Source organism: Chiloscyllium plagiosum, unplaced genomic scaffold, assembly GCF_037043375.1.
Source record: "Chiloscyllium plagiosum isolate Xiang-an unplaced genomic scaffold, Cpla_swu_hap1 HiC_scaffold_24, whole genome shotgun sequence".
Taxonomy (NCBI): Eukaryota; Metazoa; Chordata; class Chondrichthyes; order Orectolobiformes; family Hemiscylliidae; genus Chiloscyllium; species Chiloscyllium plagiosum.
The window spans coordinates 21844194-21857270 of NW_028270162.1; the positions used below are offsets into that span (position 1 = coordinate 21844194).

The window sequence follows — 13077 nt, forward strand, 5'->3', positions numbered from 1 at the left end:
AGTTATAGTTTCCAGTATCTCAGCTTTTTCATCAATTTTCGTTAATGTGACTTCAAGGCGTATGAGTATGGCTCTTTGGTGACTAAACAATAATTTACTCACTGCCTTTTGTTATAATAGTACATCTAACACTAGGACTTCACAGTATTGGGAAATCCCAGCAAGTGCATGCTATTCTGTTCCATGGCCAGCACTTTCACCTATCAATGAACCATTGAATCCCTACAGTGTGGAAACAGGCCATTTGGCCCATTGAATCACACCGACCTGCTGAAGAGCATCCCACCCAGACCCAACTCCCGACTGCATAACCCTGCAATTCCCATAGCTGATCCACACACATAGTTTAGCACAGCCAATCCATCTAACCTGCAGACCTTTGGACTGTGGGAGGAAACTGAAGCATCCAGAGGAAACCCACGCAGACACAGAGAGAATGTACAAACTCCACACAGACAGTCGCCTGAGGGTGGAAACGAACCCAGGACCCTAATGCTATGCGGCAGCAGTGCTAACCACTGAGCCAGTGAACAGAGTTAGTGAAAAGGAGACCGTGTGATCATTTATATGTCCATGATAATGCAGACAAGCTAAAACACTTGATCCAGATTTACGAAAATATTTCACAACATTACTGAGTTAGCTATTTTCGCCAATCAGGAAAAAGATGTCTCCTTTTTATTGCCCGTTGTGCTTTATATTTAAAAGGCTATTTTGTCAAAGTTAATTTTTTTCAAGTTTAAAAGCATGTAAAGTTGTTTGATGTCCTAAACAAACATCCCAACAGGTTTGAGAGTCGAGTCATTGGTGATGAAGGTCATCGTGAGAAGCAGATGGATATGACTGCCTCTTCATCTCCAGAACAATCGATCTTGCAAAACCCTCAAGAACATGGCGGGAGGGAGAGCCTAGGAAAAGAAATTGAAGATCAAACAGATGAGGTAATGACTTCCACTCATTTCAACAAAGATTTTGCTTTTCATTTGACTGCTATTCCAAAGTAAACCTCGTCCTGCATGATTAAAACAAAAGTCTTTAGTTTGGTGGAGAGACATTGATGCTGCCTAACACTAAACAAAGAGTTTTATTTAAACAGTGTGGACTCATGTGAAATCCATTATTCGGTCACGAAAAAAATATCAACAGAACAAAGAATCTTAACAACAGCAATCAGTAGCAATCTATGGAGATTTCTGCAGCATTGCTCACTTAGATTAAAAGTGTTTCTATTAATATTCTGGTTAAAGTGGAAGATCTACTTGATGACTGATTACTGGATCCGATTAAAAGTTCAGTTCCTGAGCCTTGAAGGATGGGCTGGTGCAGATATAACCAATTGCTTAGTAATTCAGCATACTGAACAATTGTTACACTTTAATTTCTCATGCCTGGGATGTTTGTTGCTTCATGAATGATCAAAAACTGTAATTTAAATAATAGATCTTGCAGTTTCCATACAGTATATCGGTAATAAATTTGAACACCAGATTGGAAGTGTTAATTGAAGTTAGGATCACAAAAAGCCGTCATTGTTAGAAGAGCAAGTCTATTAGTTTAGGTAAGAGAGATATTTGATGACGTGGTGTAAATTGTGGCTGAGTTGGTATAATGTTGTGATTTGGAGATGGCAGTGTTGGACTGGGGTATACAAAGTTAAAATTCACACAACACGAGGTTATAGTCCAACAAGTTTAATTGGAAGCACTAGCTTTCGGAGCGCTGCTGATGAAGGAGCAGCGCTCCGAAAGCTAGTACTTCCAAAAAAACCTGTTGGGCTATAATCTGGTGTTATGTTATTTTTAACAGTATAATGTTGGCCCTTGTTAGGAGCAATGGGCTCAAGTTTCATTCCAGATCCCAGTGTGTTCCTGAGAGAGTTTGAAAGGGCATGCCTGAACAGGGAGTTAAACCCTGGACCCTCAGGTTAAAAGTGATGGTCTACTGACTGAGCTACCCAGAGAGTGGTGCATTTTCAGATGTGCTATCTTCTAGAGATGTTAAATTAGGTGCAATGCACTATTTTAAGGATGAGCAGTAAAGTTATCTCCTGATGTTCTGTTAAATATTTATCTGTTGATTGACATCACTAAAAATAAACAATTTGGTCGTTTTCACATTGCTGTGTGCAAACTAGCTGTCATATGTCCTATATTACAATAGTGACTACTGTTCAAAAAAAATTACGTTGTTAGCTGTGAAGGGCTTTGGGACATCCTGAGGTCACAAAGATGTTACATAAATGCTAGTCTTTCCATATGAATAGTGTTTATTCCAGACCTTAAAGAAAGAGGACTAAATGTGAAAATGGATTTGACAGATCTAAATGATTCAAAGTTACTTTATTATTTGTGCTGAATCAGTTGCCTGGGTAGTGGTTAGTGCAATTAGTCATTGTGCCTTGAGGCTGGGGTGGGGGGGGATGGAGTTTCTGCTCGTGATAACTTATCTGGTGAGTTCAGTTGGAAAGTGATCGAGGAAACATCAGCCAGCAAGAATAACCTAATTAAATCACCAATAGATCAGCATCTTTAAACAGATTTTTCTTTACCTAAGAAAATCAATTGCCAATCTATTGCTTGATCTCTGAAGATTATGGGATATAGTTTCCTGGGAACTCTTATTACCCATTGTCTAATTTCTGCCCCCACCTCACCTTTCACACCCCTAACAAATCCTTCAGTGAAAACAAAGCAATCTAATTTTCAAAAATGTATTCAAAGGATAGAAGCCTCGCCTGCCCAGCCCTAAATGTCTATATCTCAGGAGAGTACAATCCTGGATACAATGTAGTGAGAGGAAGAGAGAGATTATACTTCTAAGCTAACATAAATGACAGCAACAATGTCTAGCTAATTAGAAGTCTTGTGCAGTGTATCATTTGAGCGTATCAACCTTTGAGAAACACAGCAGCATTTCTCTTCAGCATGTATGAAAGCTTGGGATGTCACATCTCTCAACAATTTGGAACAAAGAATTTACATCTATGTAGCATCTTTTATATTTTTTGGCTTCCAGAATCAACACATTTCTTTTGGACCTGTAGTCAGTGACATTGTGTTGACAGCTGACAGCTAGTTCATGCACATGAAAAACAGTTGATCAAATAAAAAGCTATTAATTTGGTTTGGTGGGGGGATAAATATTATTTGCAATACTTAAAAGAACTTTGATTTTCAATATTTTTGAGTAGTCGCTACCTTCATGCCTTAACTCTGTATCCTCACGGTAGGATTCACTGTCCCTCCTGCACCCTGCTGTTATGATCACATTCTCAAGATGAACCAAACAGTTTTTTAAACTTACGGCCCCTGTTATCAGTTTTCCTTTCTCCCTGGCATGCTATCATCCATCTCTTTGTCTGCTTGACTGTTATTCTGTCTCTCTCTGGGTTCCATCTTGGCCTATCCACTCATCCCCTGTGTTCAGCACATCAGTGATTCCATCCATCACTTTGCTGATGATCAAGAGTAGACTGATGGGGAACTAATTAGCCACGTTGGTATTTTTTCTGCTGTTTGTGTTCAGAACTTATCTGAGCAATTGTCCTCATTATTGGGTAGATGCAGCTGTTGCATTTTACTGGAGCAGCTTGGTTAAGGACACGGCTAGCTTTGGAGCACACCTCTTCAGTAATCTTGCCAAAATGTTGTGATAGCTCCTTGCCTTTGCAATATAGAGTGTCTTCATCCGTTTCTTGATATCACATAAGATGGATTGAATTGGCTGAAGACTGGAAGCTGAAACAAAGTGTAAACCTGAGAGTTAGGTGTATAAGGGAGGTTGTGTGATGGAGATGGAGGGGTTCCTTTCTTTATTGAACTTGTGTCAGCCTCTTGGAGAGCAGGAGTTGTAAAACAGCATAAGAAGGGGCAAAGAGGCAAGGGGAATTCAGCTTTCCACAATGAGAACGTTATACAGTTGGGAAGGAAATTACAAAGCAGAATCTCAACAGCATAATCTCAGAATTACTCATAGTATCATGTGTTAGTGAAAATAGGAATAAGAGGACTGATCGATTGAACACATGGTTGAAGAAGTGGCAGCAAGGTGCCTCAGTGGTTAGCACTGCTGCCTCACAGCACCAGGGACCCAGGTTCGATTCCAACCTCGGGTGACGGTCTGTATGGAGTTTGTAAATTATCCCTGTGTCTGCGTGGGTTTCCTCCCACAATCCAAACATCTGCAAGGTCAGGTGAATTGACCATGCTAAATTGCTGATAGTGTTAGGTACGTCAGTTAGGGGTAAATGTAGAGGAATGGGTCTGTGTGGGTTACTCTTCGGAGGGTTGGTGTGAACTTGTTGGGAAAAAAAGGCCTGTTTCCACACTGTAGGGAATCAAATCTAATTACTATAGGAGAGAGTGGCTGATAAGACCTGGTACAGACTGAATGTATTACATTTCATGGGAGCAGGACTGAGCATCACATGGAAATTAGCGAGTCCTGTTGGACTGAGTTTAAAGTTTGTTGTGACTTTCGAGCGATTGATACAACTGAGTGGTTTGCTGGGCTAATTCAGAGGGCAGTTTGCTTTGGCTCAGGAGTTACATGCAGGCCAGACCAGGTAAGGATGGCAGACTTCCTTCCCTAAAAGACATTAGTGAACCAGATGGGTTTTTCCACCAATTGACAATGGTTTCGTGGTCATCAGTCAGCTCTTAATTCCAGAATTTTAAAAATTAAATTGAAATTTCAGCATCTGCTGGAGCAGGATTCGATCCCAGGTCCCCAGAACATCATTGTGGGTTTCTGGATTAATAGTTCAGTGATAGTAGCACAGAGCTCTACCTCTCTACCAGCATTTTGGATCAACCCACAGCAAGTGGGCTGCAACGATTCAAGAAGGCAGCTCATCACTACCTTCTGAAGGGCAAATAGGGATAGGCTATCAATGTTGGCCAGTCAGCAACACCCAAGTCGCACAAATGAACAAACAAAATGTTAAAAAACAGCTGTCAGGAGGAATGGTAACCTGACTGGTAACTCAAATTGGAAACAAGTATAGGTAACAGGAAGGTTAACGGTCAAGTAAAATGAGAAAGCAGGCAAATCAACAGAAAGCATCAACTAAGCTCAATGCAGAACAATGACAAAAAGACAAAATTAAGGGGACTTTATATGAAAGTACACAGCTTTCATGACAACAAAAATGATTTAAGGCCAAAAAATGGAGGTACATGGGAATGATCTAATTGTCAGTACAAAAACAACGGGTGACCAAGACTGGGAACTATATAGTCAAGTATATTCAACATGTAGGAATCTTGGGATAAGAGACAACGGAGGTGGTGTTGTACTGATAATACGGGATGGAATCAAGACTTTAAGGGAGGATATCAAATCAGAAGAATAAATGTGGAATTTGAGTGGATTTGTTTCTATGTCACAATAGAGAGAGCATAGTAATAATCAGGAAATTAAAAGATTCTGTTGCCTGGGATAATACAGGAATCATGGGCGACTTTAATCTGCAAGTCTAATTATATTATCATCCGGAAAGAGTGAACGAGTACTAAAGTGGTGCAGGATGAGTTTCTGGAGTGTGTTAGGGATGGTTTTCGAGAGCAAAATGTTGAGGAACTGACTTTTTTAGATCTTGTGTAATGAGAAAAGACAAATCAATAATCTTGTTGTAAAAGACCCTTCAGGGATGTGTGACGATAACATGGCAGAAGTTTACATTGTCTGAAAATAAGGTAGTTCAATCTGTAGTCAGGAGGCCAATTTTGAGCAAAGGAAATTTTGATGCTATGAGGGGCAAATTGCCTAAGGTGAATTGGGAAAATATATGAAAGGGCATTCCAGTATAAAAGGGTGTGTTAAGTTTTCTCACAACAGGATTTAATTACAGGAGGAGCAAAGTCTTGCTTTAGTTCTACAGAATCATGACTAGATCCTGTCTGGAGTAATGTTTGCAATTTTGGTCGCTTTGCTTAGGATTGATGTTATTGCTATTGACAAAGTTCATCAGACTTGCCTGGAATGGTATGATTATCCTATGATGTGGAGGAGCTGGTGTTGGACTGGGGTTGACAAAGTTAAAAATGAGGAGAAAGTGAGGACTGCAGATTCTGGAGATCAGAGTCAAAAATGTAGTGCTGGAAAAGCACAGTTAGTCAGGCAACATCCGAGGAGCAGGAGAGTCAACATTTGAGCCAATGCCCTTCATCAGGAAAGTTAAAAATCAGGCAACACCAGGTTATCGTGCAACAGGTTTATTTGGAAGCACTAGCTTTTGGAGCGCTGCTCCTTAATCAGGTAGCTGTGGGACAGGATTATAAAACAGAACTTTTAGCAAAAGATTACAGTGTCCTGCATCTGAAATGATATATTGAACAAACCGAGGTTGCTGTTAAGTCTTTCATCTTTTAGAATGGGTTGCAGGTTTAGGTTCATTATTATGTAAATTGCAAAACATCTTTTGAGTCACATTCTCAAGATAACGTCAGGCTTTTTTAAAAAGGTGACTGCTCAGCCAATGCATTAAAGACGTGAGGTTAGAGTCCGTCTGTATCCCAATCTTGAATCAGACTGGTTCTATTTCCAAGGTAGGAATTTATAAAATATTACATGGATTGACTGCCTGCAGGCTGTGCACTTTTTAATCAAAATAGAATGTATCTGCAAATGCAAATTCACCCCATACACTTATATATGTGTGTATGTGCATGTGAGAGAGAGAGAGAGAGAGAGAGTGAGAGTGCGCATGATAGAGTGCGTGTTTGCATGTGTGCATGCTTGGTAAAGTGTGAGTGTGATGGAGTATAAGCCTGTGAGTATGAGAGAGGGTCTGCATAAGTGTGTGAGTATGTAAGAGTGTATGTGTATGTGAGAGTGTATAATGTGGTGAGGTTACCTGTAGTGCGATATGAACCCAAGATTGGGATACAGACAGACTGTAACCTCAAACCTTTAATGCTTTGTCTACTGCTTTGCCTTTTTTATAAAACCTTGTCATCTCAAGAATGTGACTTAAAAGAAGTTCTGGGATTTACATATTAATTAACTGAAACCTGCAACCCATTCTAAAAGATGAAAGACTTAACAGCAATCTAGGGTTGTTCAATACAGAGGAATCTTGAATTATCCGAAAGTCAATTATCCAAATTTTGGATTATCTGAACAAGATTGCAAGGTCCCAATGCTTGACTGAACTGTGTTATCCGAACATTCAATTATCTGAACAAATTACTCCCCGCCCGTGCTTTGACAAAGGGTCAGTTAGACTCGAAACGTCAGCTCTTTTCTCTCCTTACAGATGCTGCCAGACCTGCTGAGATTTTCCAGCATTTTCTCTTTCAGTTTCCAGCATCTGCAGTAATTTGCTTTTATTTTGGGCGGCACAGTGGCACAGTGGTTAGCACTGCTGCCTCACAGCGCCAGAGACCTGGGTTCAATTCCCGCCTCCGGCGACTCTCTGTGTGGAGTTTGCACATTCTCCCCGTGACTGCATGGGTTTCCTCCGGGTGCTCCGGTTTCCTCCCATAGTCCAAAAATGTGCAGATTAGGTGAATTGGCCATGCTAAATTGCCTGTAGTGTTAGGTGAAGGGGTAAATGTAGGGGAATTGGTCTGGGTGGGTTGCGCTTCGGCGGGTCGGTGTGGACTTGTTGGGCCGAAGGGCCTGTTTCCACACTGTAAGTAATCTAATTTGGATAATGGAGGTTCCTCTGTATATCATTTCAGTTGCATGACACTGTAATCTTTTGCTATAAATCCTGTGTCTCATGATCCTGTCCCACAACCACCTGATGAAGGAGCAGTTGTTGTGTGATTTTTAACTATGACTATCCTATGACGAGATATTGGGCTATATTCACTATAGGTGGGAGCTGACTTGGATAGTGTCTCTGTTTTTTTAGAAAGGCCTGTTATGTTGCTAGCAAGAGGTAAATCCGAGGATTAGCATAATTGAGAAAACAGCAAAAGAGGACAAAGAAACTAATAAGGGAAAATTGAATATGAATGTAGACTAGCAAAAAAAAGAGTATTGTAAAAGCTTCCATAGGTATGTAAAAATGAAAAGTTTAGTTAAGGCAAATGTCAGTCCATTACAGACAGGAGCATGTGAATTTCTAACTGGGAATAGAGAAATGGCAGAGAAACTAAATCATTACTTTGAGTTTTCAATGAGGAAGGTATAAAAAATTTCCCAGAACAAAAAACCTAAGTGACGAGGGAGAATGAGGAAATGATGGAAATTAGTATTGGTAAGAGTGTTGTGTTTGAGAAATGAATGGACTGAAGATTGATTAGCTCCTGGCATCTAATAATCCACATCCCAGAGTGTTGAAATTGGTAGCTCTGGAGATATTGGATGTACTGATGACTATTTTCCAAAATTCTTTAGATTACCCACAATCCAAAGATGTGCAGGTTAGGTGAATTGGTTGTGCTAAATTGCCCATAGTGTTCAGGGATGCATAGGTTAGGTGCATTAGTCAGGGATAAATATAGGATAATAGGGTAGGGGAATGGTCTGAGTGGGTTATTCTTTGGAGGGTCAGTGTGGACTTGTTGGGCCAAAGGGCCTGTTTCCACACTGTAGGATTTCTAGGATTCTCTAATTCTGTGATTTCAGAATGGCTACTACAGTTAGAAGGTAACAATATCACCTCATTGTTTAAGAAGGGATGGAGAGAGAGAGATTTATTTTTGATTTTAAAGGTATAAAGACATATTGGGGGGAAAAAGCGAGAATGTGGCATGAGTGCAGGGGATCAGCCATGATTCTGTTGAATGGCAGGGCAGGCACGGAGGGCCAATTGGCTCACTCCTGCTCCTAATTTATATGTTACATGCCCATTTCTTGGGACCAAAGCAGATGATCTTTCACTTTGCACAGTTCATTGTCTATCTACAAGACTGACTCTGGATATACAGATCTCCAGTCCTTCATCTGAGTAACTTGTCAATACAGTTAACGGCTGAGGCCTGACACAGACTATTAGTCACATCTTGTAGACTGGAATGTATACCCCTTATCCTTAATCTCAGGTTTTTACCCCCTAATCAATTTGCAATTCAAACTTGCAGGTCCTTTCCAGTGCTTTATTTTGTGAACAGTCTTTTATGTAGAAACTTGTCAAATGCTGAACTGCTCTTTTTTGTGTCTTTTTAGAGAAAGACTGAAGAGCACTTGATGGACACTGCCACTGAATTTAGATGGAGCAGACGTCAGTCAGTGAAGAAAGTGAGCCAAGCCTTTGATAACCTTGCCACAGGTGAAACTCACTCTCAGAAAATGAGCAGGAGAAACACCTTCAACAGGAAGGACAAGGTGATGGAGAGACAAATAAATGACAGCAGTGAGTCTGCGAGTATTACCTCAATGCCCAAGGTTGGCACACAGAGTTTAGGTGAACAGAAAATAATCACTACATCTATGGACACTGACTTATGCATAAAAACAGTAAGAGTCTCTGTTCTTGAAAATGAGATCCAGCGTCACAAAGTACCAGAGGGTTTACATTCAGAAGAACCCATCCAATCCTTCAATAAAAGCAAGAGATCAGAGCAAGTTGCTCAGCCTGAGCTGAAGAATTACACGACATTGAAAATAACATCGGAGGTGATGTGTAATGATACAGAGACCAATAAAATGAAGCTTTTTGAGCTTGAAGCCACAGCCTTAGGGGAGCAAAGAAAGACTCATTTTAAATCTGGGGAAGAAAATATTTCCAGGTTTTCAGTAAATGCTCCTCCTTCTTCAAAAGTTGCTGCAAAAAATATTTCTGGCTTGTTATTACCCACAGCTAAAATTGACGTCTGGCAAGATACAAATGAGAAAGCAGTCAGTGCCCTCCCTTCAACAACTGAAGGCAAAGTTTCAACCCACCGCACAAGGAAGTCACATTCTGTGGTGAGCCAACCTAAACTCGAAGGGGATGTTTCTGGTGCAAGGGGATATTGGAATCGGACACTTCTAGTTGAGAACAGTTCAACCCTAGAGATACCACCAACGGCACCAAATTCTGAAACGAAAGTAGCTGAGGCGCTGAACAGCATTCAACATCAGTCATCTCCTATTGAGTTACGATCCACCGGAGTGGACTCAGATAAAGGTGGAAAGAAGAATATTAAAAAGATTCAGCACAATTCCCATCAGAACACAGAACCCGTACTTATATCAAAAGACAGCTTTAAAGAATTTGGTTTGAAAAAGGACAATGAAGCCACCAACCAGGAACACCTATCCTCGGCTGGGACCATTGATGTGAAAGATGCAAAAGACAGGAATGAAGTAGAAGGATGTAAAGGAGCAAGAAGGTTGCAACAAGATGGTGGAACTAAAGAATTCAGTGGGAAAGTCCACCTAAAGGAAGGGAGAGATAAGAGAAAGAAAAAGACGTATTTGGAGCCCAACCCCAAATCCAATCCATCAGACCATATCTCTGATTGTTCACCTGGGCCGAGTTATTCAAAACACAGATATACATCTGAACTACTGCCTGTTCCTGGCAGTCAGTTGGTTGATAGACTAAAAGATGTATCCCCTGAAGAGAACCTTAAAAGTCACCCTAAGTCGTTCGCTCCAGACAAACCAAAAACAACCCTTTTGACTGATGCGTTCCTGGACATGCCATGGACAAATGGAGATAGTAATTCTTCAAAGACAAGCCATGTAACACCAAGCACAAAAGACCCTAAAATAGCAGAGTTTGAGAAGTTAAGAAAGAATAAGGTTACTTCACGTCATAGCAGGCATACTATATTAGACCTTGATACTTTGATGGCAGAGTGGGGGAAAGAAATGACTAAAAGCGAGAATGAAGAATCAAAGTTTTCTCTTTGTCATGATAAAAGGTATAATGACCATTGCAGTCCTTTGGTGAATAGTCCTTATGTGTCCAGTCCTTATGATGAGCAATCATCCAAAAAGATGACAAAATCTATCAATCAGGACACTGAAATATTATCCTCATCAGATAAAAACAAAGATATTGCTGAAGTGCTAAATAAAAAACACCCGCAACGTAATAGTGTCTTAGACATTGATGCATTGATGGTTCAGTATAGAAACAGAAAGCCTGTAGACCTGGCTCAAGAGTCCAGCTTTTCAAAGCGAAATGAAGGAAAATCTCCAACTGTGAAAATTCAGAAGAGCTTGTCGTTTACATCTCGTGAAGCAAAAACTTATAAGAAAACTGATAGAATAAAGGGCCATTGTGATGAAGAAATTAAAAAGGATGTATATGATGGTATGCCTGCTAATGTCAAGAGACCATCCAAGGATGAGAGATGGAAGAGCACTCCATCTTTGGTCTATAATGAATATGATAAATTGGAAAACAGTGATCTTGGTTCAAATGATCAGAAGTCGGAGGGAAAGCGAATCCATGAAGTGGATACTTTGACCAGCACGCATGTCAGTTTAAACAGGTGGCCTAAGCATGACAAAAAGAAAAGCAGACCGTCCTCCACCTATATAAAGCATGGGGAAATGGAACAGGCTGAGGCTCTGACAGATGGACTAAAATCTGATAGCAGAGAGAAGGGAAAACTCCGAGAGGGAGATCAGAGTGGTCCAAAGCCAAGGCACAGAAAAAACAGGAGTGAAGAAAGAAAGTTCGAAATAACCCCCATTGAGAAAGAAGGTTTGCCTCAAGTGTTTGATGGTAATAACGCTGACAGTAAAACTGGTATCTTGGATTATTTGACCAGATCAAAGAGGTTGGCTCACAATTCACCGCACCATATTTTGGAGAAGGAAAAGTACGTGGAGATGTTAGTTGATGATGAGCTGGGTCCAACAGTAGGAAATAGACCAGCAGTCCGTAAAGAAGATTCTGAACAGAAATCTCCTCAGGCCAAGAATGAGTTTTCAAAAGACCCGAAACAATTAGTCCCAGAGCATATGATGTCAAGGCTTTTGGAAAGTTGCGAGCAGATGCGAAAGGCAGTCGATAGTCTGATTATGAATCAGGAAGGAACATCAAAGTTCAGACGCCATGAAGGAAAAAAGAGCTACTCAACTGGGGAAACCCGAAGCCGAGTCTCAGAAACCGTGGTATGTACAATGCTGTCAATGAGAGAGGAAAAAGTGGTGAGCAACGTTGATTGAGAGACTGAAAAAGTAATTGTCTGTGCAAAGCAAGCAGCTAAATCCATTACTATAATACAATCAGTTGAAAGAAAAGATTAAGTGGAGATATGTAAAGGTGTTCAAAGTCTTGAGGGATTGAGTCAGCGAGATAGGGAAAGACTGTTGCAGATGATGGAACAATTGAGAACCAGAGGGCACCAATTTAATGTGATTGGAAAAAGAAGCAGTTATTATAATACGAGGATGAATTGTATTAGCAGTGAGCGGTTAGGATTTGCTTGAGAGTGGTGGAGCCGATTCATCCTTGGCTTCCAAAAGGAAATTGGAGAGTTATCTGATGTGAAGAGAAAATGCAGGGCTACTGGAAAATGGTAAGGGAGTGGGAGAAGTGGCACAAATGAGCCGAAATGTTTCCTTCTATGCTGTAACCATTCTATGATTAGAATGGAGAACACAGTATAGCAAGGAACCGGCTCTTTGGCCCACCATGTCTGCACCAAACACAATGCTGTTTTAAACTAATTGCATCTGGCTTCACATGGCCGGTATCCTTCTATTCTCTGCCTGTTCATGTGTCTGTCTGAATGTCTCTTAAATATACTATTGTATCTGCTTCTACCACCTCCCCAGTCAACGCATTTGGGGCATTTACCACCCTCTGTGTAAAACACATTGTTGCACACATCTCCTTTAAACATTTCCCTTCACTCCTTTACACCTATGCCCTTAGTTTTTGACATTTCCACCATAGGGAAAGCGACCCCAACTGTCCATGCATCTCATAATTTTATAAACTTCTTTCAGATTGCCCCTCAGCCTCCGACGCTCTAATGAAAGCAATCCAAGTTTGTCCAGGCTTTCCTGATAGCTAATACGCTCCAATCCAGACAACATCCTGGTTAACCTCTTCTACACCCTCCACAAAGCCTCCACATCCTTCCAATAGTGTTGCAACCAGACCCAGGCATGGTACTCTAAATATGGCCTGACCAAAGTCTTGTACAGTTGCTCCCTGACTTGCCAACTTTGATA

The 13077-nt window shown here is 40.8% G+C and overlaps 1 protein-coding gene across 2 annotated transcripts in view; it reads left to right on the forward strand.

The window, feature by feature from the left end:
- Positions 1–13077, forward strand: part of LOC122562605 (uncharacterized) — a 238931-nt gene that overhangs the window by 73485 nt on the left and 152369 nt on the right. For both annotated transcript variants that reach the window (XM_043715586.2, XM_043715585.2), the window contains exons 3-4: positions 788–941; positions 9121–12009. In XM_043715586.2, the coding sequence (XP_043571521.2) occupies positions 788–941; positions 9121–12009 (3043 nt within the window). The remainder of the gene's footprint in view (positions 1–787; positions 942–9120; positions 12010–13077) is intronic.